Here is a 25,275-nt window from a genome sequence, read left to right as displayed (position 1 = left end):
AGACCAAGTCACCCCGACGTTCCTTATGGTGAGGCAAAAACATACCGCTCCTAGGAAAATTCTCCCCCAGCTGCTGTGAGGAGTGCGGCTGAACTCAGAGGGACAAAGAAGTCTGGGGGGGGGGTGAAGCTGGAATCTCTGCAAGTGCTGGTTCCACTACACGCTTGCAACGGGGGGGTAGACCACGGGTCCTTCCAGCGTTGTCTGCCCAGGGGGTGGGCATCCCTCAGGGTCTCAAGATCCACTGTGGTTCTCTTTGTGTCTTTTCCAAGAGACCCCAAACCCACCAGTTGCAGTGATATATTTTTTTCAAGTGACTTGGTGGGGTCATTACATACTTAGAGTGAAAGAAGAGTGAAGCCTCTGCCATTTTAGTCCAAGAACTTGTCTCCATTCAGTCTTTTCAAACAGAAATCCTCTTCTGCCTCCTCCAGATCTCTGCGTTTCAACAGCCAAAGGATGGAGGAGGGGGGACTTTTAGTTACGACGGTTGAACGGGGTGGGTTGGAGTCGGGATCTGAACTTTTGGCCATCTCCGCATCAATAACCCGCAGTAATAAGGAACAGAAGGTGCAACTCCATACAAGATCATTTCACAGTTCTGCTCTTCCTCTTTTACTCTTCTGAGATGGCAGCCTGGAGAGAGGAAGAGCATAAAAAGATGGAGCGGCAGAAGCTTGATGGATGGTGAGAGAGTGTCAGAGAGCATTTTTCAAGTGGCTTCTTCTCTGATTAACTGCTTTTTATGGACTCAGAGTTGCAATCTAAGTCAGCTGACGGCTGCTGTGCTTAGCTTGTTGGCGGAAGCTCATCACACGCTCTTGTCCTGTGATTTTCAGCACTCTAGTCCTATAGCATCTGGGACCACGTCTGTCACCTTCATCCCCTCCCTCCCAAACCACAGCCTATCCCAGAGCTGAGATCAGGGCAGCCAACTCGCCTTCGTCCAGAACAGCCTTCTCCAAACTGGTGGTCTCTAGATCATTCCAAGGACCATGTCACATCCCCAGGCATGAGCCTGGCTGGTTGATGGGTGCTGAAGTACAATCTACCTGCAAAGCACCAGCATGGATGATGAACTACATTTCTGTTTATGAAAAGGGTTTCCTTTCTTCTCCTCCTGGAAAGAGCATCAGAACAAGCCCTGAAGAGGAGAACTCTCTATGAAGGCTGGACATCAGGAAAAGCTTCCTCACTGTCAGAGCAATACGGCAGTGGGACCAGAGAGGTGGTGGGCTCTCCCACACTGGGAGCCACCTGAGTGGGATGGTGCAAACTGGTGTCCTGCAACAGCAGAGGGTTGGACTGGATGGCCTTCATGGCCCCTTCCAACTCTCTACTCTTCTATGATTCCATGAACTGTGATGGATGAGACCAAAATCCTGCCTGGTCCATTGTCGGGGTCCCCAGTAGGAGACCCATGGGGAAGAACATGAGCGCACTCATCTTCCGGTGCGGTTGTCACACAGGCCATGCTTCCTCGGATACCGAAGATAATGCCCAGCCCTCAAGCCTGCAGGTCATACCCTCCTTTGCCATGCACTCGTCTGAACATGTGTCTTTCTCCCCCATTTCAACCTTCAGGTTGGTACAGAGCCGTCCAGGTAGTCATTTCCCCCCAGCTTGGATTACATGTGTACACGTTCTGTCCAAGCGCTGAGTTATGTCTGTTTGTCGCCCATTGCTCAGGTTTTCCTCCGTCGGGACCACCTGCAGAGGAGAGCATGTCAGCACTGCCATTCCTAAATTGCTCCCCTTGCCCCGCCCCACGTTGCCAGAGGGCTTCACATCTGCAGTCTTGGGTTGATCCACGGCTTGTGCCCCCAGACATGGCATGAACGATTCCGAATTGCCGGCAGGTGTGGCGGGGCTGGCGCTCTGCTTTCCTCCTCTTAAATGGAATTGGCTGCTGCCGTGCGCAGGTGGCGTTCACTGATAAAGCAGATTTATGAGGGCCTTCCCTTGGCGAGCAGGTTTTGCGCTCTTTTACAGCTTGCCCCGCTGCTGCCTCCAGGGCAGAACTCTCCTTACAAGCCATCGTGTGTCAGGATGCGGAAAATCTGGCATCGGCCTGCCCGCAAAACCGCCACCTTGTGTTGGGACCTGCTTTGAAGGATCTGGCTGCAGTGCTTCCTTGGCTTCCCATCTTTCCAGAGAAAACCCTTCCAAAGGAGTTAAGAAGCCAGGAAAATACTTCTATGGGGCAATAAAGCATGGAAACAAGGCCCAGAAACTGTGGGATAATCCTAAAATTAGAGCATTCTGGCAGAGGGGTAGCTACTTAAATGCCCATCTGTTGCCGGGGCACGAACACAGTGGGAGCAAGATTTTTATGCCATCAGAAGACTTGGCACACCAGTGGGCAACAGTGTGGATTTGGGGCCTGGGCCAGGCAGTTGTAGAGTTGCAGTCACCATATCGGGAGCCCCCCCCCCAATATCCCCGGCTTTCCCCCAAACCCTGCACCAGCCCCAGGACTGGTATAGTTAATTCCCTCTTGCTGGGAAGGAGAGAATTGGGTGCCCCGCACTTTCCCGCCTGCACCAGCTCTTCTGGCACCCTTGAAGCTGCTCTGCCCAGCAGCAACGATCCGGACACGAAAGGCAGCTTAAAAGCATCCCTCACACTCCAAGGGAAGCCAGCAGGTTTTCCAAATTGCTTCCGAGTCACCCATCAGCAAGACCATTTGCCCTTCCTGGTGACAGCCTTCCAAGGATCTCCACCACGGAACAGTGCCTGGCCATACTCTCTGCAGGCTTCATTTTTAACGTATTTTATTTTGGTTTTTACGCACCTGCTCGTTCCCACAGCCTTTGGGCAGTTTACAAGAGATGGGCCGAAGAGCAAGAGCTGCAAGGTTGACCTTGGGACTCTTGGGCCTTCAGGTGACCTGTTCCCAAACTGCTCAGGGCTTTCGAGGTCTGCTGCAGTACCTGGGAACAAACGTCAATGTGCTGTTGGAAGCCAGGGCCTCCGGAGAGGACTAAGTCGTCCCCGTGATCGGGATCTTCACCCTCCAGGGACAGCCTGCCTCACCCACAGGGAGGCCCATGACCCAACAGTAGCACCAGTGCTCTGCAGGCAAACAGTCCCATCACGGTCGCTCAGGGCTGCTGAGAAGTCTCAGGCGGAATGAGGCAAGTCAACTGCTGATGGACCCGTCTTGGGTGTGGAGGGGCCATTCTGGCCGCGTTGGGCTCCATCCTCAGAGAATGAATTGGCTGCCACTTCCTGCTGCCACCAGAGAGTGGCTGCCCCATTCACCAGGCGAGGGGTGCCAGGACGACATGGGGCCGAGTCTTATCTCACGACAGGCAGGATTGTTCCATGAGCAGATTTTAATATATTTTTACAACTGCGGGGACTGATCTTCCTTCAAGGAACCGCTCCTGGATCGGCTTTGCACTGCCAGCCTCTCTTGCGACTCTGCTCAAGGCAAAAGAAAAGGAAACGCACAATAGCAGGAGCAGGAACACCAGAGGCAAATCCAATTAGATGCAATTATAATTTCATTAGTAACTCCCAATCTGTTCTGCATACTGTTTTGGGGGGAAATCATTCTGCGGTGGTTCAACACATGCAAAGTTTGCATTTCCTGCCTTACTCATCTATAACTATTTCTGTGGTTTCTGAAAAATCAGCTGTAGAGGAGGATGGCTTTGAAAGAAGATTAGAAAAATTTGCCCGGTTAGGCCCGCAGGAGCAGCTGAGCCCAAGGGCCTGGAGCGTGGAGCTTTCCTCCAGGAAACAAGGCTAAGGAAAAGCATGGCTTCCAGGACTGCCGCTGTGACTGTTGAGTCCTGGCCAGGGTTCAGCTCCAATGTGTCAGCGCGCTCTGGCTTTGCAAAGCCCACCCGTGGGGGGGAGTCCTGTGCAAAATAACCCTCCTCGTCTTGGGGGCCCTACCAGCCTGCCAGCTCAGATAAGGGCATTCCCAGGAGCTAAGGCGTTGCTCAGCTTCTGCCTCGGGCAGAGTCCCCTCCCCTGATGGAATGGCCTTCAACCATCTACCCGTGGCGAAGCTTCTCCTGGTCGAGCGACAGAGGCTTATCTGAGGAGGATCCCTGCAGAGAGCACAGTGCTGATGCCCACCATGGGTTCTTCCTTCTCCCAAGCGCCGGGGCCCTTGGGACAGGAGAATGGGGAGAGGACACCAAGTGCTAGTGTGCGGGCAGGTTAAATGCTTGGTCAGAACTCGTTAAAGGCCTGGACTCTTGGGCCGAATAGAAGTGATGATCCCTAAAACCAGCTGTGGGAAGTTGGTGGATCTCCAGATGTTGGACTGCAACGCACATCCACCGAAGCCAACACAGCCAGTTGCAAGTGAATGACGGCAGGTGGGATCCGGCAAGATCTGGAGTGGGCCGTAATTTGCCCTCTCCTTCCTGAAACAAAGTCACCCCCATTCCAGATCTTCTGGAACCCTCAGCCAGGGACAAGGCATGGAGCCATCTAAATGCCGCAACAGCCTCTTACCATCAGCATTGGCTCACAGGAGCATTCTGCAGCCATAAGATTGTCCAGAGGCCGAATCTCTCAAGAGCAATCAGCTTGATTTTACCGGAGGGGTGTCTTGCAATCACCACTCCTGGCTTTAATGGCCAGCAGCCCCTCTCCGCAGCCGTCTGTTAATTTCCTTTGCATGCGCCAGGGTGATGTGCTTGCGTTTTTGCTTCGTTTTTGGGCGAGACAAGTGTTTTCTTTAAAAGATGCACAAGTTGTCGTGTCAAAATGAAGAGGTTCTCTCAGGCGCTTAAACACTGCAGCAGATCATAAACTTTTTGCTTTTAGCATTTGAGATGAATCTGAGATAGGAAGGACCGAGAGATAATATATTGCAGAAGATGAGTTTAGGGGCAAGAGAGAAGCGGTGGTTTAGTGGGTGAATACCAAAAGCCCCAGATATAATCCCTGGGCATTTCTGCTTAGAAGGATCGATTAGCAAGTGATGGAAAGATCCCCCTGGGTGTCTTTTAGATTAGGAAACATTCCAAAATGACATTATGGTATGCTGTCTTCTATGACCACGAAAGCCAGACTCTGTAATTTCGGCGAGTGATGCAAACAGAGCTATTTTGCCCCGTGTCTTGCATTGCAGAATTAATTGCTGATTATCCTGGGCAAGGTGAGAGTAAATGGAATGGTATGGGGGCCCCTGGAGATTTGATTTAAGTGGCAATCCTGAACTAATTGATTTAGGAAAAAGTTCTAATGGCAGTTACTTCTGAGTAAATAGGAACACATTCATGCCCATCTGGCTTCTCACATTTTTCTAGGAATTAACCTGATACCTTTGAGCATATCCGCATAAAATTATAGAGGTCAATGTTTTTTTTTTAATTGAAAAATTCTTAAAGCATTTTTCTCAGTCATCAGGACTAGAAATTTTCAATTTTTTTTAAACGTTTGCTGGTAGAGTTCATGCTTCGTATGCAGAAAGTTCCATGCTTGTGCCTGGCATCTCCTGCTTAAAAAGAACAGCTTGTTGCGAAAGATGTCTTTGTCACAGGAGGTCTCATTTCAGTGGAAGTCGTCCCTTTTTTGTGCATTAAAGGCACAGTGCTGAACATCCTTTGACCAAAAACAGTTGCACAATTCTGGGGCATGCTGGGAGCGATCAGCCTTTTTTCCTATCTAAACTTACATAGGATCGAATCCTAAAATAATTCTTTAGAGACACAATAAATGCGATCTAGTAGACAGAAGTTTGCCCTGGAGTTGTCGATATATTGTATGGCCCACTTGGGGAAACGTGGCACTACAAAGGAGCTCATGAATTATCTTCACTGTGCATATTTTATCCATTTATATATGGATGCAGTAAGCATCCTTCCCTCTTCAGAAGTGTTTCTACATTCAGACATGTACGGACCGAAAACATTGGTGAACTGATGGGCTGAAGTTCCTGCATTTGGGTGAAGGCCCCAATAAAGCCACTTCCCAACCCTGCTATCTCTCTGCTCCCAGCCTTCCTTTTACAGAGGCCTGGCAGGATCCCAAGTGACCCTGAGCAGTCTTGTGAACCAGAGCCGTGTCATGCTGGAGGAGCAAGCGCGCCATCTCCTGAACGAGCCCGAGAGGGCCACCATGGGGTACTACCTGGACGAGTACAAGGAGAACAACATCCCAGTCGATGCCCTCGTCATGGCTCTCTTTGAACTGCTCAACACCCACGCCAAGGTTAGATCAGAGTCCTAAAATGGGGCGGGGGAGAGCAGGGGCAACCAATCAGGGTTTGGGGCTCATCCAGGGAAGGGGCACCGTCTGGCTTGATGTTTCGCTCTAAGGACCCGTAGGCTATGTGCGTTCCGCAGAATGGCATCTTGTGTACTTGGATCTGTGGATTTCCCCCTCTGAAAGAGAGCTTTGTATACCAGGATCCCTGATTGTATGGGCAGGGTTTTCCTGAGCTTTGGCATGTTTCTCTATCTTTGGTTAGTCCTCATTCCTGGTTCCTGGCTTGCTGCTGAACCCTCACTCAGGGCGTATCCTCCAGTGCCGACTGACTCGTTGGTCCCGACTATTGGCTGGTCCCAGAGCTCCAGAACCCTGCCTCCCTTCTCCCCACTGACTGCCACGTGCAGCCCTACTCTGACAAGTATGGAGCTCAGTTCAAAGTCCAGCTACCCAGCCAGCAGCTCATAAGCCCAGAGGGACACTGTGGCCTCCTTAGGTCAGCTGATCCCTCCGGCCCACTTCAGGAGAAGAGCCGTAGAGTTCAGGGGACCAGCATCCTCTGCTTGAAGACCATCCTCAACATGCCACGTCATACAGAACTTAAGTCCAGCCAGTGCTGGTTGACCGGATGGCCAAGGTCTTTCTGTACTGAGGGGAACAGGAAGAAGCAAACATTGCATTACGTCTTTCTAGGAAGTAGAACGGTCCTTTAAATTTCGGAATAAATGAAACCGCTCATATAGTCCTTGATGTGACAGGCATTTGGGGGGATCCTTTGAAAAAGTCCTATTTATTCTCTCATTTATTTATCTTCTGCCCCCGTAGCCCACAAGCTCTCTGGGTGCCTTTACAATTATTAAAATCATAAATACCATACAGAAAATGCTCATAAAAACAGTGTAAGCAACATATTCATAAAATACTGTAAAACAAGCAATATGGCAGACCACCAGCATAGGGCATGGCCGAAATTTAAAACCATATTTAAAAATGGCTCAGCGGTAGGACACACAGGCTCACTATTAAAATATATAGAAATAGAGAGAGTTTGCACCTGGCACTGAGAAGAGATAAGGGATGGTGCCAGGCACACCCCTCTGGGGAGCATGTTCCAGAGTTGCGGTACCACTGCTGCAAAGGCCCTTCTCCTGCTTGCCACCCCCTTCGCTTCTGTTTGACGGCTGCAGGGGGGATGCACGAGTGGATGATTGTAGGAATGTGCTTAAAGACACCGCTCTATCCGACGCTTGTGCAGGGCGCCCCAGCGCTGCGTCTGAAAGGAGCAGCAGCCCAGAACTTCTGGGGAAGGCTGTGCTGGCAGGTCCCCTCAGCCTTGGTGTCTTTTCTCCGCAGTTCTCACTCTTGTCCGAGGTGAGAGGAGTGATCGCTCCCCAGGACATCGACCGCTTCGACAACCTGGTCCTGAAGAGGGAGATCGAGTTCATGAAGGCCCGGCAGCCCTCCGGAACAGGGACCGGCACGGACTCCTACTCCGTGATGTCTTACAGCGACACTCTCTCCTCCACCGGGAGCCATTTCACTTCTACCACCGTCAGTTCTGCCCGGGTAGGTGTGCTCGTCTCGGGCCCCCAAAAGTGCCATGGAGAGCCGCTGTGGCTGGGCTGCTGGGCTGGGACTTGGGGGATCCGGGCCTTAATCTCCCCTCAGCCGTGAAGCTCGCGGGGTGACGTTGGGCCAGTCCCGGAGTCTCAGCCTAAGCTTCCTCGCAGCGTTGTAAGCTGTCTTGGCAAGAGGAGGAAGGATGGGCTATTTTGCTCCACGGTGCAAACAGTGCAATAGACGCTGATCTTGGACGAATGATGAGGCCATTCCAGTTTGGACAAGCCAACTCAAGCAGCAGGGGACTCTTCTATGGGGCAGCAGCTTCTGCTTTCCCGGAAGGCGGTGGGTTCGCTCAGGGGACACGGAGCAAACGGCTGCTCCATCTCTCACTGTCATGGCCTTCACCATTTGGACTGGAGGGTTAGTTGAAGCTTAGCTGAGACGGATCACAGTTCTGTCTAGTTCAGCGTCCGAAGCCCACGAGTGGTCCCAAAAGGCCATCTCTGCCAAGCACTGGTTGTCCCGCAAGCCCACACGCTGGCTAGGTCTGGAGGTAAATCCAAGCCTGAAGGATCTCCCTAGCTAACAGCCCCTGACAGACTTCTCCTCGGTAGGCAATCTGTGCAAGAAGCGAGCCGATTCGATGGCTCTCGCCTCCCCCTTCTTTAAACCGATTCCACTCACAGGCCTTTCTCTTCCGCACTCGGTGTGAGAACGGGCAGAACACAGAGATGGGTTGTTTCCTCTCACCTCTGACAACTTGCTCCCACGTCCCCCTGTGCCCTTGCAGCAAGCAAGCGGCACTGTCACATTATCTCAGAGGCCTCGCCACATGCCCTGCTTAATCAGGTTAGTGCAATTGCTTCCGAATGTGCAGGCTCGCAGCTGTGAAGCCAATTCGCTGCCCATAAAACACCTTTCATCATAAACGCATTAGCAGACTTGGAAACCAAAAGCCTCTTTTAATCTGCGGAGGTTGCTCAAAGGAAGGCGTTGCTACGGGTGGTGAGATAGAGGGGTGTGTGTGTGTGTGTGTGTGTGTGTGTGTGTGTGTGTGTGTTTCCCCCCTTTCTGGGAATGTGAGGTTGAGATGCAGTGAACTGAGGACCCTCTCTCAGAAATATTGCTGGTTTCACTGCATCTCTCCTGCACCCCGATAATTATTTGTTTAGAATGGGGGGGAAAGCATCCTGCTAGATAAGAGAACTGGTCCATCAGGCCGGAATCCTGTCTCCCACAGTGGCCAAGGCAGTTCACTAACAGAGCAGGAGTTCAGTAACCATCTCCTGCTGTTATTCCAAGCAGCTAGTCCTCCATGGGTATATACTGCCTTTGTCTGTGGAGGTTGCATGTAACCTTGTCTCTAGCATCCATGTATAGACTGGTCCTTCCTGAATTGGTGTAACCCCCTTTCAAATACCACCTAGACCTAAGGCGCTCACCAAATCTCGTGGCAGTGGATTTCATCTATTACGTGCACGTGCAGAAGTATTTATAGTTCCCCATCCTGAATTTCCTGCCAGTCAGTTTTGTTGGTTCACTCACACACCTCTGCTCCAGGTTCCAGTATAAAGAGAAACGGGGGGAAATTTTCTCCTGGCCCCTTTTCCACACTGTGTCACATTTCTGCACTGGTTGTTCCATGTATTGCTATAGCACCCTTCAGCCAAACTGTTTCCCAGCAACCAGAGAAACAGGCAGAGAACAACAAAGTAAACAGAATAAAATGAAAAGGAATCCAGTCGCAATTTGACAAAAGCTATGCTGCAAAATATGGTAGTGCTTATTCTTTTTCATAGTGGCAGTTAAGAGAAAAACAAATGGAAGAGACAGATATAATGATGGCTTAGATGGCCATAAAGGGATTATTCATGGCAATAAAGTCATGAATGGTTGCATATGAGGCTGCATATTACCTCCAGTGCCGGACACGGTGAGCTTTTCTGCATGAGGCATTTATGAGCTTGTCATCCCTTGCTTTTAAGTAGTTTAGATTATCTTGCAGTTTCCCACTTTCGCTACTGTTCATGAACACTGCTTTCAATGAGCAGGGAACATGGGGTGTTATTTCTGATGGCAAAAGAAAGTGTGGTTTCTGCCTGTGCATTTGCACTACTCTGCAGTGCCACCTAGAGGTCATCTAGTGAAAAAGCAGGAACCAAGCACTACTGCTGTAGCGCTTTCTGATTTCAGTTCTGTCACCACCAACAAGGCGCTGCGTAGAAAAGCTCAATAGGTCACTGTAGGTCAGCTGACGGGGAATAAGGAGGAGGTCCTGTTGCACGTATGGGGTGCTTCCATGGGCACGTCATTGACTCTGTTGGGAACAGGCTGTTGCATATTCTTTCAACACACGTGGTACTTGTTCCTCTTGCGGGTCCTACCCAGCCTCTAACATATTTCTCTCCCCAAATGCTTTATCGCTTCATCCTCGCAGGAGCGGCTCTTGTGGCTAATTGACCTCATGGAGGTAAGCAGCTCTGAACAGGTACTGTTGCACTTAAACATCTGACGGTGAGATACAGGGAGATTCGGTGCACTGGAAACATAAGGCCAGCCTCGATGTGACATTTGTCACTTAATTAGTCCTGTGCAGCAGATTTTCTGTTGAACCAGTCCCTGGTGGGGCAGAGGGCTTTACCCTTGCTATAGCTCAGGCTCATGTTGTGGGGGTGGGGGGCAGAGATGTGGAGGCATCTCCTACCTCGTAGGTCAAGGTGCGCTTTTGGATGCATGCTGGCCTAGCATTCACACTTTGCTGCCTTACTGAGCCCAAAACAGCTTCATAAAATTTAGAGGAATCTGAAGGATAACTATGTTCTGAAAAGTGTATTAATCCCGCAGTGCAAACTGGAGCTGGTTGCTTTAAAAAGGCCCCCTCGACAAATTTGCGCGGCTTTCCTCACCTGCACGTGAAACCCTCAACCTATGAACAGCAGGCATGGCTGCTAGAAATGTTTCCATGGGAATTTCTTTTTCTTTGCATGGTGAATATCTGTAATAGCACCAATCTGTTCCCGTTCTCTTGCTGAACGGTTTGCGCCGCTGATGGAGGCAGAGTGAGGAATCCCACGGGAAACAAGCCCCTTGCTGCTTGCTCTCGGTGCCCGACTGAATGAATGCAAACCATCTGGTCAGACCTGTTTCTCATCACCTCCCTGCTTAATGACTTTGCAGGTCACAGGCAGGTCCTACAAATGGGCGGTTTATTATGTATGATGCTAATTGGGAGCAGCTTTGTCTGAACCTGGAGCTGAAGTGATATCTAATTGGCCTTGAGTGGAACAGGCCTCAAAAGAGGTTGTGTAAAGATTTGCCCTTCCTTCCTAATCCATTTTTTTTTTTTTGAAAGCTGCCTAATTAGAATGCTTGCCAATGCAAAAATTCCCAATATTAAAAAATACGTTTTAGGAACCTCACAAGCTGCCTTATACCAGGTTCAAGCAGGGCAGTCTAGCTTTTTTTGCTCTATAGATGAATTTGAGAAACTATATGGGGACCCTCCAAAGAAGGGCTAACCAGTAGATCCACATGTTGGCATCTACCTGTTGTGTCGATGGACTTCAGTCCGCCTCTTCTTTAGTAATAATATTCTTGTCATCCCTATTGGACAGTGTCCTCTCTCTTTAACAAGGGATTGCCTAATTTAGCTAATTTCCATGAGTGCAAGGCTGTTATTGCCTCTCTTAAAAATGTTTTGGCACTGCAGGGAAGCTGCTTCAGGGGAGCTCTTTGCCACTCCGCGTGCTTCGGGGCGTGCAAACGCTCGCCTTTCTTTTTGTTGCATTGGCAGGAGGGGGCTGCCATTTGCTGCTGGGGATAGAAAGAGTCTGTTGGGATCCCAGGGGGAGTAGATCATTTGAGATTCCAGCGTTAAGTAAGTGTAGATCACTAAGGGTTGCTGTTCCTATCTGGAAGCACCCAAAGATCTTGCGAAAGCACAAGATGCGGGGATCTTGCATCCTTCCTTGTGCCTCCGGCAGGAGCAGGCGGTTGCACACAAGAAAGCTTGTTATTCCAGATGGGGTACCCAGGGAAAGCTGCTCCTTCATTTCCTGCCTCCACAGGGGGAGAAACCATGCCTGCCAAAGCTCTCCCTGCCTTGTAGTAATTCAACAGCCATAAAAAGCACTTAAAGGCCTCTGTCCCTGGGCAATGCTGGAGCTATTAGCATTCCTTCTCGGGGGAACCATAACAATCTCGGAATATCAGGCGCGGAGACCCCGCACAGGGTTGCTCCACTGCTCCGAGAAAAAGCCCAGCTCAACGGCAGCCCCTGAAACCAGCGCTTGGTCTTTTCCTTGTTTGCCGAACACCGGCCAGATTAGAGATTCCGTGGCTGCAGCCGGCAAAGACAGCAGGGCAAAGGCCTGGCATTTCATCGAGTGCTCCCAGCCACAGCGAGAAGCAGCTTGTTCTCTCCGCAGAGGAACAAAAGGTTCGAGACCCAAGGATGGGAAAAAGAAACAGGCTGTTTCCATGCTGGGTCACGTTCATCTGTGTCCCCTTCAGTTTCCTCGTCCGTCTGCACTGCATGGAAACACACCTTAATTTTCATGTGCAATTTCCCTTGAAGCATGCATGTTTGCATGAGTGATCCCCTAAGGCACCCGTCTGTGTGCCGTTTCCCTTAAAACAGGCATTTGTGTCCACTTCACTGCAGCCAAGCTGCACGGAATCTCAAAATCTGGAAAAGTGCACCGACCGACGGATAATTGCATTCTAAGCTGTGTATTAGTTCACTCCAAAACATGGGCTGAATGCAATTCTCCCCCATCCATTTCAGAGCAGGACCTGCTGGCATTTGTGCTTGCAGCTCCACCAGGGAGATAGCTGGAGGCTGTAAGCATATATGCCATTATTAGAACATAAATCTTCCCCCCGAATTTAGCAGGACTTGCTTTCAAGTAGGGAGAAGCACAGGATCCGGCCATGTGGGCCTTTCATGCTCTTGCTCGGTACAATTTCTTTCGCTCGTTTAAGAATGGATATGCTGCCTCTCCTGAAGGAAAGCTTGCTCAATGCAGCTCACTTCCAATGCAGTAAATCTCGAAATGTTTTTGGGGTGCTAATATATATTTAGCCTTCTATTAAGAAGAAAAACAGAGTTGATTCCTGAAAGTCGGAGACAACCAGGGGCACAATGCTATGCCCTTCACGATAGCCTCTGGAAGGTCATGCGATGGCGGAGTCCCAGCTTGCAGCTCCCGTGATCTCGCAGCCGGACGTCTGAAGGCCAAGCGTCGGCCTGGCATGAAGAACGAGGCGTGGCTGACTGGGGAACTGCATGGGAGGACTGTCTGTTCTGATATGCTGCTCCCGATCCCACTGCAACGCACTTTTTCTGTTCCTTCGTTCTAGAACACATCAGACTTAGAAGGAGGCCAGAATGGGAACCAAAGCAGCGTCAATGCTCTGCCGGACATCTCCCTGGTAAGCTGCATCTTGTCCGTCTTCATCTCCTCCTCTCAGTAGTGCTCTCGCCATCCCAGCATCGTAAGAACCTAACCAGACCCATGTAGGGAAACCCAAGGACCTGCTGAGTCCGGCTTTCTCTTCACGCACTGGCCAAGCTGCTGCTGTTCACAGGAATCCACAAGCAGGACAGGAGTATAACAACATCAATCAGTCAATCAATCAATCCTTTATTCAGTCATGGGCCAGCAAATAAAATCCAAAATTACAATTAATTAAAATACGGTAATTCTAAAATTACAGTTAATTAAGATAAGGGGAAATGCATTTATTCTAATAAAAGACTGGCAACATTTAGAGTTGATTCTAGGTCAGGAAGGACAGGAAGATAACTCCCTTTTGCTCAAGTTTCCAGCAACTGGTGCAAATTTTCCCTGCTCCTGGAGGGAGCACACCATCACCAGGAGTGGAGCTACGGAAAGACTTCTCCGTGAACTGCTCAGCCCCCCTTTAAAACCTGGTGCTCATCACTGCAGCTTCTGGAAGCGAATTCTGTTGTTCAATTATGCACTGGGTGAAAAAGTCCATCTTTTGATCTGTCTTGAATCTCCTGCCTGTCAGCTTCCTGGGACGACCCTCCCGGGAGCGAGTATTATGGGTCAGGGAGGAAAACATGTCCCAAACTATTTTCATCTCACCCGGCTGAATGTTGCGTGCCTTTGCGGTGCCTCCTCGACTCACCCTTTTCCTAAACGAAACAATCTCAGCGGTTGTCACCTTTCCTCACCGGGGACTCGCCGCGGCCCCCTGATTGATAGAGTCAGTCACCCTTTTCCGCACCTTCCCCATTTCTACAAAATCCCTTTTTAGGTGCGACAACCAGAACAGCACCGGGTATTCCAAATGCGCACAGATCTGTATGTAAGCACAGGAGGCTGGTATTCGGAGCAGGTGATCTTGCACTGTCATGTTCATCTCCTTTCCTGATTTTGCTTGGTTCGGGTTGCCAGACAAGATGCCGCAATTCTTTGTTTTGACATGCAGGCGTAGCATTTATTCCCACGGATACGGCGGATGCTGGCTCCTCATCTAGCATTCATCCTACAATTTTGTCTTACATACAAGTCTACAGAGCTGCAGTTTTATTCTGTCGGTATTTTTTTTCCAGTAGTCTGGAGTGTTTATCTAGCTGGATGTTGTGCAGACTAGAAATAGCAGTGGGCATTTGTGAGCCAGCCTGGCGTGGTGGTTAGGAGCGTGGGACTGGGACTCAGGCGACCCGGGTTCAAGTCCCTACTCAGCCATGGAGCCAACTGGGTGACTTGGGGCCAGTCACAGACGCTCAGCCCAACCTTCCTCACAGGGTGGTTGTTGTGGGAAGAAGACGGAGAGCAGGAGGAGGAGGAGAGTGATGTAAGCTGCCTTGAGTTCTTTAAAAAAGAAAAAGGCAGGATAGAAATCTAATTTTAAAAACAAAGGAGATGGACTGTCTTCATAGACTAGATCAGAGTCGTTCAAAAAGAACTTGGGCAGCCCTCTGAGTGGGGTGGTGTGACTTGGTGTCCCGCAACAGCAGGGGTTGGACTGATGGCCTCCATGGCCCCTTTCAACTCGACGATTCTGTGATTCTAGGAGGACAGGACATTTTGGAGGTGACTGACAGCACATAACAACAACCACACCTGACATAGCTGAGGAATGTGTTGTCATTCTGACATGACTGCAAGGAACCTGCCGTTTGCAAACCAAAACTCCAACTGGAAAGCAGAATTCATATCTTTCCAAAGTTCACAAAGATACCCATGTAGCCAAATGTCTATGGACTGCCTGTGTCTATTTTTTGTAGAGAAAGGTCTGTGAAGCATGTGTCCATTTCCAAACGGGTGCATGGAAATGCACTTATCCAGGAGATGTGCACAAAAGCCGCTTTATTCATTTGAACGTTGCTTTTTGAAAATGCACACCTTCCTAAAACTGTGCCCAAAATTGTGCCTATTAAGATGCTCCTCCTGCCCCATCAGAAAAATGCACATATTTTTAATGCAGATGGAAAAGCAGACACATTTTGGGGGGGTCTGGGCAGGCGGTGGGTGCAGGGAGAGAGAGAGAATTCACAAAGATGTGGAAACAAGATGGAGCGAAGTAAAAGCAGGCTCCTGGCATATTTGGCAGTACCGGCTCACCGTTTCTGTCCCGGCTTTTCTCAGGACGATGTCTCCTCCTCCCCTGACGAGCCTCCGTCGTTCAAACCTCCTGCTCCCACGCCTTCTCCTCAAACCACCACGGACCCTTCCGGCCCGCAGGACCGAGCAGCAGCAAAGGACACCCTCAAGCGGCCATCCTCTGAATCGTCTCAGTCGGGCCTGTTCTTCGTGGCCCCCCAGAAGTACACGCTGCCTCCCGGCCACGCGGAGAAGGACTCCAGCAGCGTGGGTTCCTCCTCCTCCGCCACCGCCACCACATCCTCCCCGGAGGAGCCCGTCTCCAATGCCATCTATGCTTCCGTCTCCCACGCTTCCAGAAGGCCCTTGGATGCGCACCTGCTCCTGCTCAACCAGCACCCCATCGGGCCGTTTCCCCGGGTCCAGTCACCGACCCGGTTGAGGAACCCCTCTCCGGAAGCCATGGTCCCCGGCTCTCTCCCAGCCCCCAACACGCTCTCCCCTTCCCCTCCCCCGCCGCCGCCTCCGTCCCACCCGGCCCCTCCCCCTCCCCACGGGAAAGGTGGCCCAGAGACTGGCAGTGGCCGGCACTTTATCATGGTGGAGGTCCATCGGCCCAACAGCGAGCCGGACGTGAATGAAGTGCGGTCCTTGCCCCAAGCCAGAGGTGAGACGGTCTCCGGAACGTGTGTTGGCTCGGCCGTTGTGCAGTCTGTGTCCCACCTTGCGGTGAAGCTCACACACCGAAAACAAGATAAGCTGGATGAAATGATCAAAAAGAGCTGAACTAAAATTAGCAGGCAGCTATGAAAACCACAGAAAGGGGGTAGGGGTTAAACCAAGCTAAAAATGTGCAAATTACAATCCAGCATCAAAGACAGGAACCCGCAAGCTGGTTCCACTCACAGCACGCTGATTCAGTGCTCACACAGGGCCAACCGACTGAAATTGTGCAAATGCATGCACAATTTCCACCCTGCTGAGAGTTGCCCGACATGCCCCTAAATCAGAGAAGCGGCAGGGAGGCTGAGAGGACACTGGAGGTGACCTAGGAGCCCCGCAGAAGAGAATCACCTTGAAAATCAACATGCCCTTTCCAAAACGCTTGCCTGCATTTTTTTGTGTCATTCCAGGCCGCCTTTAAAGGCCGGCCTCTGTCAGCCGAATGATTGAAATTTTTCTTCTGTTGTCTTCTGCCACTTGCTTTTAGCAGTGTATCTCCCTGATGGAGTGGCGTGTAGGAGGAAGAGACCTCTCCCGGCTGCTTCCTTTTCCTTAAAATACCTAACCTCATGTTTCAGCCTCCCTATGAACCCATCTTGGAACAAGCTCTTCATCTGCTCATATAGCACTAAGCACAGAAAGAGCAGAAGGGGCTTCAGAGGGAGCAGTGAGGTTCAAAGCAGCCCTCTTCGGCACGGTGTCATCTCCAATATCTGGAGGACAATCCCGTCACCCCCAGTCAGCATGGGAATTCCAGGCAAGCACATCTGGAGGGGACGAGGTTGCCAGCCCAGGCTCCCAAGCCTCTACCAGATGTTTCTAGGAAGTACAGAAGTGGGACGGGGAAGCTGCAGCCCACCCTCCAAGTTTGCCACCCCAGAAGCGGTTACTCAAAAGTAGGTGGCCTCTGTTTGGCTATGATGGTCAAATCCCCCGGGGGAGGTAGCGACATGCTTAACTGACCTAACTCTTGTGACCATAAGAAGGGCCTTGCTGAGTTAGAAGAGGAGGGCCAGGAAGGTGCTTAAGGGTATAACCCCTCGCATGTTTAGACACAACCAGAGTCCTACCCCAGCTCTCCAAAGCCCACAGCCAGCTTTGCATAGGATTGCACGAAACGGCTCCCTGCCTGCAATCCTTGGAAGGTCAAGGGCATCTGGCCGAGTCCAGGAGTGTGGGATCCCCCTGGCCCTCCAGCAAACAATTTCAGACACCGAGATCTTCTGTCCCCGCTCACAAGGCGTGGGGTGGAGTAGGGGCCAAGGGGCCGCCTGGATTCTTCGGAGAACACGGGGGCCTGCCTCCCTCACCCACACCTGCGCCAAAACTGGGCAGCAGTCATCACAGAACGAACCTTGCCAGCCGCAATGCACACGGCAAGGCCGCCAGGGATGGAGTCTCCACCGCAGCGCCTGAGGACTCTTCCGAAGTTGCGGCGGTGACTTGCGTTCTTCCTAGGGCCAGCCAAGCAGCACTTACTGGCCGAGGCGTGTGCCCTGGGTCTCCTTCACAGCTGTCCGATCCAGAGCCCATCACCCCAAGGCTGGGGCAGCAAAAAGCATTAATTAGCAGAGGTGCAGAGGGCACGGCTCATCTGTACTATGAGAAAGAGGGATGACATTTCTGGGCCCATCAGGGAAAGGACTTTAAAAAGTTCCCTGCCGGAAAAGCAGAGTTCTGAAGTGTCCCCCTGGTGGCGTGTTTGCTTACTGCACCCTTGCCCCCTTCTGCCTCGTTGATTGGGTTTATAGCCCGTGCTTTTTCCTCTTACAAGGAACCCAAAGAAGCTTGCACGGTCTTCCTCTATTCTGCTTTGTCCTTACAACACTCCTGCGAGGTAGGTTGGGCTGGGAATCAGCGACTGGCTCAAACTTACCCAGCAAGCTTCATGGGGACTCAATCCCAGGTCCGCATCCAAAACTGGAGCCGCTGCACCACATCGAATTCACAGATCTTTTGCTTCCTGTGATGAGCAACCTTTTTCTTTGCTTCCATGGTTCTCACGGAAGAGAGATACGTAGCATAGAAATGTTCTAATAATAATAATAATAATAATAATAATAATAATAAAGTAGCATGCAAAAAAGCGACCCTCCAAGTGCCCATATGCAGTGGGGCGGCCTTGCCTTCCTTGGGTCAAAAACTTCCTGATCCAGCCCTGCCCCAAACATGCCACTTTTCTAAGCAAAGGGAGGGAGTCGGGAGGGAGGAGCGTCCAGTCACATGGACCCCACCTGCAGTCTGAAGTGGTACAGTCCAGACTAGAGAGCACTAAATCTCTCCATTTCACATTCTTCTGCATTCATTTTTAAAGGTTTTAGCTCAAGGTCTTTCCATTCCACTTAGGAAGCTATTTATGAGTTCTGCTGAACGCTTAAGGAAAAAGGGAACAAATGACTCTTAACTGGAAGATGTGGTTTTCAAAATCACTGTAGAGAAAACTCCACCTCCACCGTGTGAGAGAGTGTGTGTGTGTGTGTGTGAGAGAGAGAGAGAGAGAGAGAGGTGGGGGTGCCAGAATGTCATTAGGGTGCAGCGGAAGAGAAAGATCTAAGTGATCCTGGAAATTTCACCCAGTTGAGTTTCAGCAATTTCTGCCACTGGTCATGGTCTTGGCAGATTTTTCCTATCTGGATCAATGGCCTTAAGATGCCTGAACATGGCAAATGGAAGATTTTGTGCTTGGTGGCTTTATAAAGGGCTAAGAATAGTCAGTACTAATATAATTAAAATTTTCCAAAACCTGATCAAGGTGGTGAAGGCAGAGCTGAGCAAAGGGTGTTATTATTTTAAACATGCTATTATTTTATTAGTTTTTAAACATTTTTTCTCCTGGTGCGCCCACCTTCCTCCTTTCTTTATCTACAATAAACATTTCTAGCTTGGCATTTTCCCTGCAATGCCGAGGCAAGGCAGAGAACAACAATCCAACCCATATTACACGCCAATAAAAAGTTTACGCATGCAAATATTCAGCCCTCGGCTCTGGAGGCAGCAATGAATCTGGAAGAAGATTGCATGAAGAAAGGCTAAGACAGACATTTCCTTCCCCAACAGGGACAGGAGAACTGAAATCCGATGCCAGCCCTGGCTCGTGTCGATGGCTGGAGGGCTGCAGCTCTTCTTGGCAGCTTGTCCCGGGCTGTGCCTGGCTAATTTAGGTTCTCGTGCGGGGTGTGTGTGAAGGAGTGCAGCTTGTTCCCAAGGCTCGGTGTGTGTCTCCCCCTGACTGGCTTCTCTCCTGCACCGTTTTCCTAACAGCCCTTCTCCCGTTCTCACCCAGCCTCCACACTCTCCCAGCTTTCGGACAGTGGACAGACCCTGAGTGAGGACAGTGGTGTGGACATTGGGGAGATGGAGTTCAGCGGCAAAGAGAGAATCCGGCCACAGGCTCCCGTGCAAGGCCGGAGCGCCCCAGAAGCCGCGAGGGCCGATGGGCCAGCAGACACAGGCCCCAAGCCGGTAAGGCCCCTCCCTGGGGGACCGGTTGTGTGCCACTGCATGGAAGCGATGCTCGCTCGATGTGCTCGCAGTTCTCTGGGGAATCTGGGGGCTGCCTCGGTCCTCGATTCTCCCTGGAGAAGCTGCGTCTGGGGGCCAGGCTGGAGATGCCAGGAGGGCAATGTTGAGCCACGAACGATCGGGCCGCCAAATCTTGCCAAGTCAGGTTGGGTGGCTGAGGGGGGACCTTTCAGTGGGAGAAAGGCGAGGGGCTAAGCGGATGCAAATTCACAGATGCAAACTGTTTTTCTTCCATAGCTTTCTAGTGCTTTGAAAGGGAAAAGTGGCCAGGAAAGGGTGGGCACCATCCTAGGCCACGGCAAAGTCTGGCAGATCCCGGCTCACATCTCAGAGACGAGACAGGCTGGCCAGCCACCCCCTACAGCATGCTCTCTGTGGAGCTGCCCTTGAAGACGGTTCGGATACTTCGTTTGGTCCAGAATAGAGCTGCCAGGTTACTAACGGGGACCAGCAGATACTCCTAGATCATGCTGGTCCTATACAATCTGCAGTGGCTGCCAATTGACATCCGGGCTGAATTTAAGGTGCTGGTGATGACCTATAAAGCCCTAAATGGCTTGGGACCTGGACACCTGAAGGAGCACTTCCTTCCCTATTTGCCTGCCCACCCCTTGAGATCTGAGGCAGAGGTCCTTCTCCGGGAGCCCTCCTTGAAGAAAATTAGGGGGGGTAGCTACCCAGAGAAGGTCCTTTTCGGTGGTGGCACCCTGACTGTGGAACAAGGAGGTTCACCTGGCACCATCACTTTATTCTTTCTGGCATCAGGCAAAGACCTCTTTATTTTCCCAATATTTTAACAGTTAATTGGTTTTATATTTGATTTTATTTTTAATAAGTTTTATTTGAAATTATAATCCTAAAAAAACTAAGAAAAACTAAAAACAACATCAATCATCAAAAGCATTGGGCCTGCTGGGTCAGCCCTCACACCCTTTTCTTTCCATTTATGATAACTTAAAAACATATAAAATCTATGCAAAGTCCCGTTTCTGTAGCCAAAAATAAAGAGAGTCCCAAGTTTGATAGAAGTCAGTATCTTCATCTTTGATTTTATATTAACGGCCAGATACAATGTATTGTTTGTAGTATGTGGTTGTTTTGGGGGGGGTTTTAGTGTTTTGTAAGCCAACCAGAGACTTTAGTATTGGATGCCATATAAAAAAACGTCTTTAAATAAATAAATTGCCAGGTGTAAACTTAATATTTTTGAGTGCGCAGCTAGAAATGAAATGTACGAACCCAACAACTCCATTTATCGCGCTGGGACAGTCATTGGGTAGCTGAGATGACGAAGCAACCACAGCATTGATGAGTTTTACTGCCATTGCAAGAGGAAGCGAACAGTGCTAAGGAGAGGAACGGCCACCAGAGGGCAGCAGAGACCAGGTTTTTAAGCTCTCGAAGGTTTTTCTGACTAGATTTTCTCGGAGGTGACGCCGCGGAGCATTCTGCACATGCCTAGATGGCGCTCCGCACTTGCAGTGTATCCGTTTTTGATGCAGCAGCGAGACTGCTAGATGGGGAGGCCCTTGAGCAGTTGTCTGGAGGTGGGTTTGGAGCAGATGAGGCACAAAAACAAGCACTGAGACTTCATCCATCCAAGGTTGGAGGTTCTGTGAAGAGGCAAAGCTGCACTTTTCCCGAAGAAGTCCACAGTGTGTGCAAGGCGGAAGTACAACTGATGCAGCCAGTGTGGCCCTCTGGAGACAGAGGCTCTTGCCCCGTCCACTCCTGCTCCAAGGACATCCATCCTTGACTGCTGTGGGTCTGCCTTTGAAGACAGTTCAGAAATGCAGGTGTTCAGAAGTGCAGGTACCGGGATGCAGGCGGGGGCCGGGCGGGAGCTTCGTATGCGCCAGCAGTGAAGGTTGACAGTGGTTCTGGACCCCAATTTCAAGTGTCGCTTCAGCCAGCAGTGGTTTGGACCCAAGATGCAGAAGGACCACCTGCCCATCAATAGAGACCTTTCTCTCTTACCTGCCATCAGGGGTGGCTAGACTGGTGGGAAGGAATCAACTTCCATCAGGAGCTCCTCAGGTCCCATCTTTGCAGATCTTTCAAAAGGCTCTGAAGTCCCACCTGATTTTGCCGGCTTTCCCATCATCTCTGGGTTGCAGGGTTCATAGGTGCAATTTGGTGTTTGTTTGATTTAGCTTTTAATAGTATTTTATTCACTATTCATAGTATTTCATTCCCTATTTGTTTATGAACTTATGTTCTCTATTTATGAACTATATTTCATCTGGCTTTTGTTCTGGGCCATGCCTTGAGAGGGCTTTCCCACTTAAAACCATACTGAAAATCCCTTTCTTATGTAATAAAAATTACTACAAAAAAAAGAACCACCTGAAATTGCAGCATAAAAATATGGAACAATCACTTCACGTGTCCCATTTTGATTTGTCCTTTCTTTTTTTTTCTTTTTTTGGTTTATTTGCAGCAGAATGTTAGCTTTTCCCTTCCCTGTTTGCCCTCACAATCAGTCTGTAAAAAACCCCTTAGCCCGGTTTTGAGATGGAGAGAACTGTGGCTTTGGTCCCAAAGATTCTCACCAGGAACCAAGTTTCATTTTAAGGTAGTGAGAGAGATTCTGAATAAATATTTATTTTTTTATTTATTTTTTTAATTGTAGGCCATCCGTTACTGTCGTCTCTGGGCGGCTTACGACATTATTTCAGACTTCAATAAAATAAGATAAATTAACTATTCCACACTGAGCATCATTGCAAGTAAATTAAATAGGTCGTTTCACAATTAAAATTACTACGTGTTAAAATACTGGCCAAATAAAAAGGTCTTGACCTGGCGCTGAAAAACATAATGACGGCGCCAGGTGGACCTCTCTAGGGAGCGCATTCCATAGTCGGGGCGCCAGCGCAGAGAAGGCCCTCCTCCGAGTGCTCTGTCTCCTGACCTCTTTCACAGAGGGTTCTCGGGGGAGGGCCTCTGCTGCCAATCTTAGGGGGTGGGAAGGCATGTAGGGAAAAAGACGTTCCTTTAGGTGTCCTGGGCCCATATACGCACAGGATCCAGCAGAGGTCAAGCGGGAGATGCGAGCTTCATGCCTTGGTCAAGGGTCTGGATCCAAGTCCCTCATGCCCAGCAGGACGCCTGCTTTCTGGTCGTCTGCCCCACAGCTTGACGGTCGCCCTCTGCTTCTTCTGCCCCACCCCAGCCAGGACTCCTGGAACCGACGTCGCACCTCATCCGTGTGGCAAAGAGCGCGCCCACCCTGGGCATCGCCATCGAGGGGGGAGCCAACACCCGGCAGCCATTGCCACGGATCGTCACAATACAGGTAAGAGGGTGGGGTGAGGACCACGGCCTCCCATCACAGAGAAGATCTTCTCTGGTGCCAGAGTGCAGGACGTGGGATAATCAGTTCAAGTTGCAACAAACCAGATTCAGGCTGGACATCAGGAAAAGCTTCCTCACTGCCAGAGCAATGCGGCAGTGGAACCAGCTGCCCGGAGGGGTGGGGGGCTCTCCCACACTGGAGACCTTCAGAAAGAACCCGGAGAGCCACCTGAGTGGGATGGGGTGATGTGGTGTCCTGCAACAGCAGGGGCTGGACTGGATGGCCTCCGTGGCCCCTTCCGACTCGACTCTTCTGTGATTCAAGTCAATGGCACTGCAGGCCATGGGCTCTCCAGGAGGCGGGTCAACCCCTGAGCCTCATTAAAGGCTTCCGGAATGTCTATCCATCAGTCTGTCCTTCCTTCCTTCCACCCACCCGCCAGTTTAGAACTGCCCAAGAAATGCCAGGTTTTCCAACCAATATTCACACAACTTTTAAAATAAGCACAATCCCTGTTTGCTGATGGGATGGTCCACTTAAGCCAAGGCAGAGATTGTCTCAATTTTTCAAGGGGAGTGGGACACAGAGGGCCCCCAGCAGGGCTTCCCATCTGCGGCCCGGTCCCACACACATGCGTGCCCTTCATCGCCTCTTTATTCTCTCCCGGGACTCCAGAGGGGCGGCTCTGCCCACAACTGCCGGAAGCTCAAGGTGGGCCACGTGATCCTGGAGGTGAACGGTGCAGCCCTGCGAGGGAAGGAGCACCGCGAAGCGGCCCGGATCATCGCAGAGGCCTTTAAAACGAAGGACAAGGACTACGTGGATTTCCTTGTCACCGAGTTTAACGTGGCACTTTAGGGCTGGAAGCCAGAAAACGCCCACCTGAAGCCCCGCAGCACATGGAGGGGCACCCCCAGCACGAGACGCGTGTGGGCCGTCCTCACGAACAGGCTTTGGGGTGCTGCAGCGGGAAGGTGGCTCCTTTCCGAGAAGGCCTCCCACGGAGAGCAGCACCCCCAGACGGGTAAGCCTCGTTGGGCGGAAGAGGAGCAAAGCGAGAGCTGCTCCGGTTCATCGTCCGTTCCATCGATCATCCTTGCCTGGTTGGTGAATCGTGATGTCGATGTCCCATCTCTTCAGCCGCCTGTCTGGAAACCTCGCCCGCCCTCTTTCTCCCCTTCCCCTCACATCTTGTGGAAGCATCTTGCAACCGCTTCAGAGCAGGAAGGGGTCGGAGCCGTGCGCCGAATGCCCGAGCATCCGATCTCAGAGACTCACCTGGAGTGAGGTCCCTTCACTGTCCTCACACATACACAGTCGGCAACAGAAGACGCCTTGTAAATGGGCTGGCAGAGTCGCTGTATTTATACACAAAGCAGCTTGTGCTTTAATTTTTCAATAAAGCAAACACGAGCAAAATGTGGTTTGCATTTGTCTAATGGATTGCTTTAAAACGTGTATAAAACTGTCATCTGTTTTTGTTTTAATTTGATTCATTACAAGTGAACAGCAAAACCATAAAAAGTGTGTATCACTACAAAGATACGAATATATAAAGTGTGCATAGGTGTCAACGAAGGCAAACTTCCGTATCTGTCCACCGAGTTGCAGCATCTGTGCGTTCAAATATAAGTGTTGTTAAATCCTCGATCCATTTTTCCTTCAACTGGTATAATATCTGTCTTGCAGCTGTCAAAAGGGCACAGAAAATCAATTCACATTAACTGCCCATTATCTTCTAGGAAGCAGGTAGTTAATGTATAAGAATGTATGCATTTGTAAATATTAATGTTCCAGTGCAAGGTTTGTTTATATTATACCATCCTAAAAAGAGGCAGGGCATTGCCAAATCATTTGATTAAAAGAAGCAGCACTTAGCCAACACGGACTCCCCCTGATCAAAAAGGCATTGTGGCAACCCATAAACCCACAGGAAGAGTTGCCCAGAATAGCACGTAATCCAAACTGCGGGTGATGAAGTGAAAAGCTATCGATTAGACATTCCATTCTTGCTTTAGAACCAAGGTTTCGTATTGATTCACAGATGATAAATATTTGGGTGGAAAAAACTCCCCAGCCCCAGTGAGTATTTCCAACAGCAGAGAAGATGTGAAACCGTAAGACCAGCGGGGCCAAACACAGATTTTGACGTGCGAATGCTGAAATGACAGAAACTTAACAACTCCCACTTATTGATTCAAAGTAATAAAAGCTTTTAACAATAAATAAAATAAATAATAACCCACTTATTTGTCCAAGTTCACCACCAAAACATGTTCTTGTCCATATTAAAAACCTGGATTTCAGCCTCAAATCTATAATCCACACCCAAAAATGGATCAAAATGCAAAAGGCTATATTGGCATCCACTTATCTCTAGTGACCGTAATGGCGAGAGAAACTGAATCCATTCTG

At 50.2% G+C, this 25,275-nt stretch overlaps 1 protein-coding gene across 1 annotated transcript in view; it reads left to right on the top strand.

Annotated features, from left to right (window-relative positions):
• Positions 1-23,718, top strand: part of WHRN (whirlin) — a 79,064-nt gene extending 55,346 nt beyond the window's left edge. The window contains exons 7-13 of the mRNA XM_044439719.1: positions 5,968-6,180; positions 7,531-7,743; positions 13,102-13,173; positions 15,363-15,984; positions 19,324-19,502; positions 22,738-22,860; positions 23,536-23,718. Coding sequence (XP_044295654.1) covers positions 5,968-6,180; positions 7,531-7,743; positions 13,102-13,173; positions 15,363-15,984; positions 19,324-19,502; positions 22,738-22,860; positions 23,536-23,718 — 1,605 coding nt within the window. The remainder of the gene's footprint in view (positions 1-5,967; positions 6,181-7,530; positions 7,744-13,101; positions 13,174-15,362; positions 15,985-19,323; positions 19,503-22,737; positions 22,861-23,535) is intronic.
• Positions 23,719-25,275: the final 1,557 nt, after the last annotated feature.

The sequence above is a fragment of the Varanus komodoensis genome, unplaced genomic scaffold, assembly GCF_004798865.1.
Source record: "Varanus komodoensis strain SLA01 unplaced genomic scaffold, ASM479886v1 scaffold36, whole genome shotgun sequence".
NCBI lineage: Eukaryota > Metazoa > Chordata > Lepidosauria > Squamata > Varanidae > Varanus > Varanus komodoensis.
The sequence above is the reverse complement of the archived record's forward strand: the minus strand, read 5'-3'. Positions and strand labels throughout refer to the sequence as shown.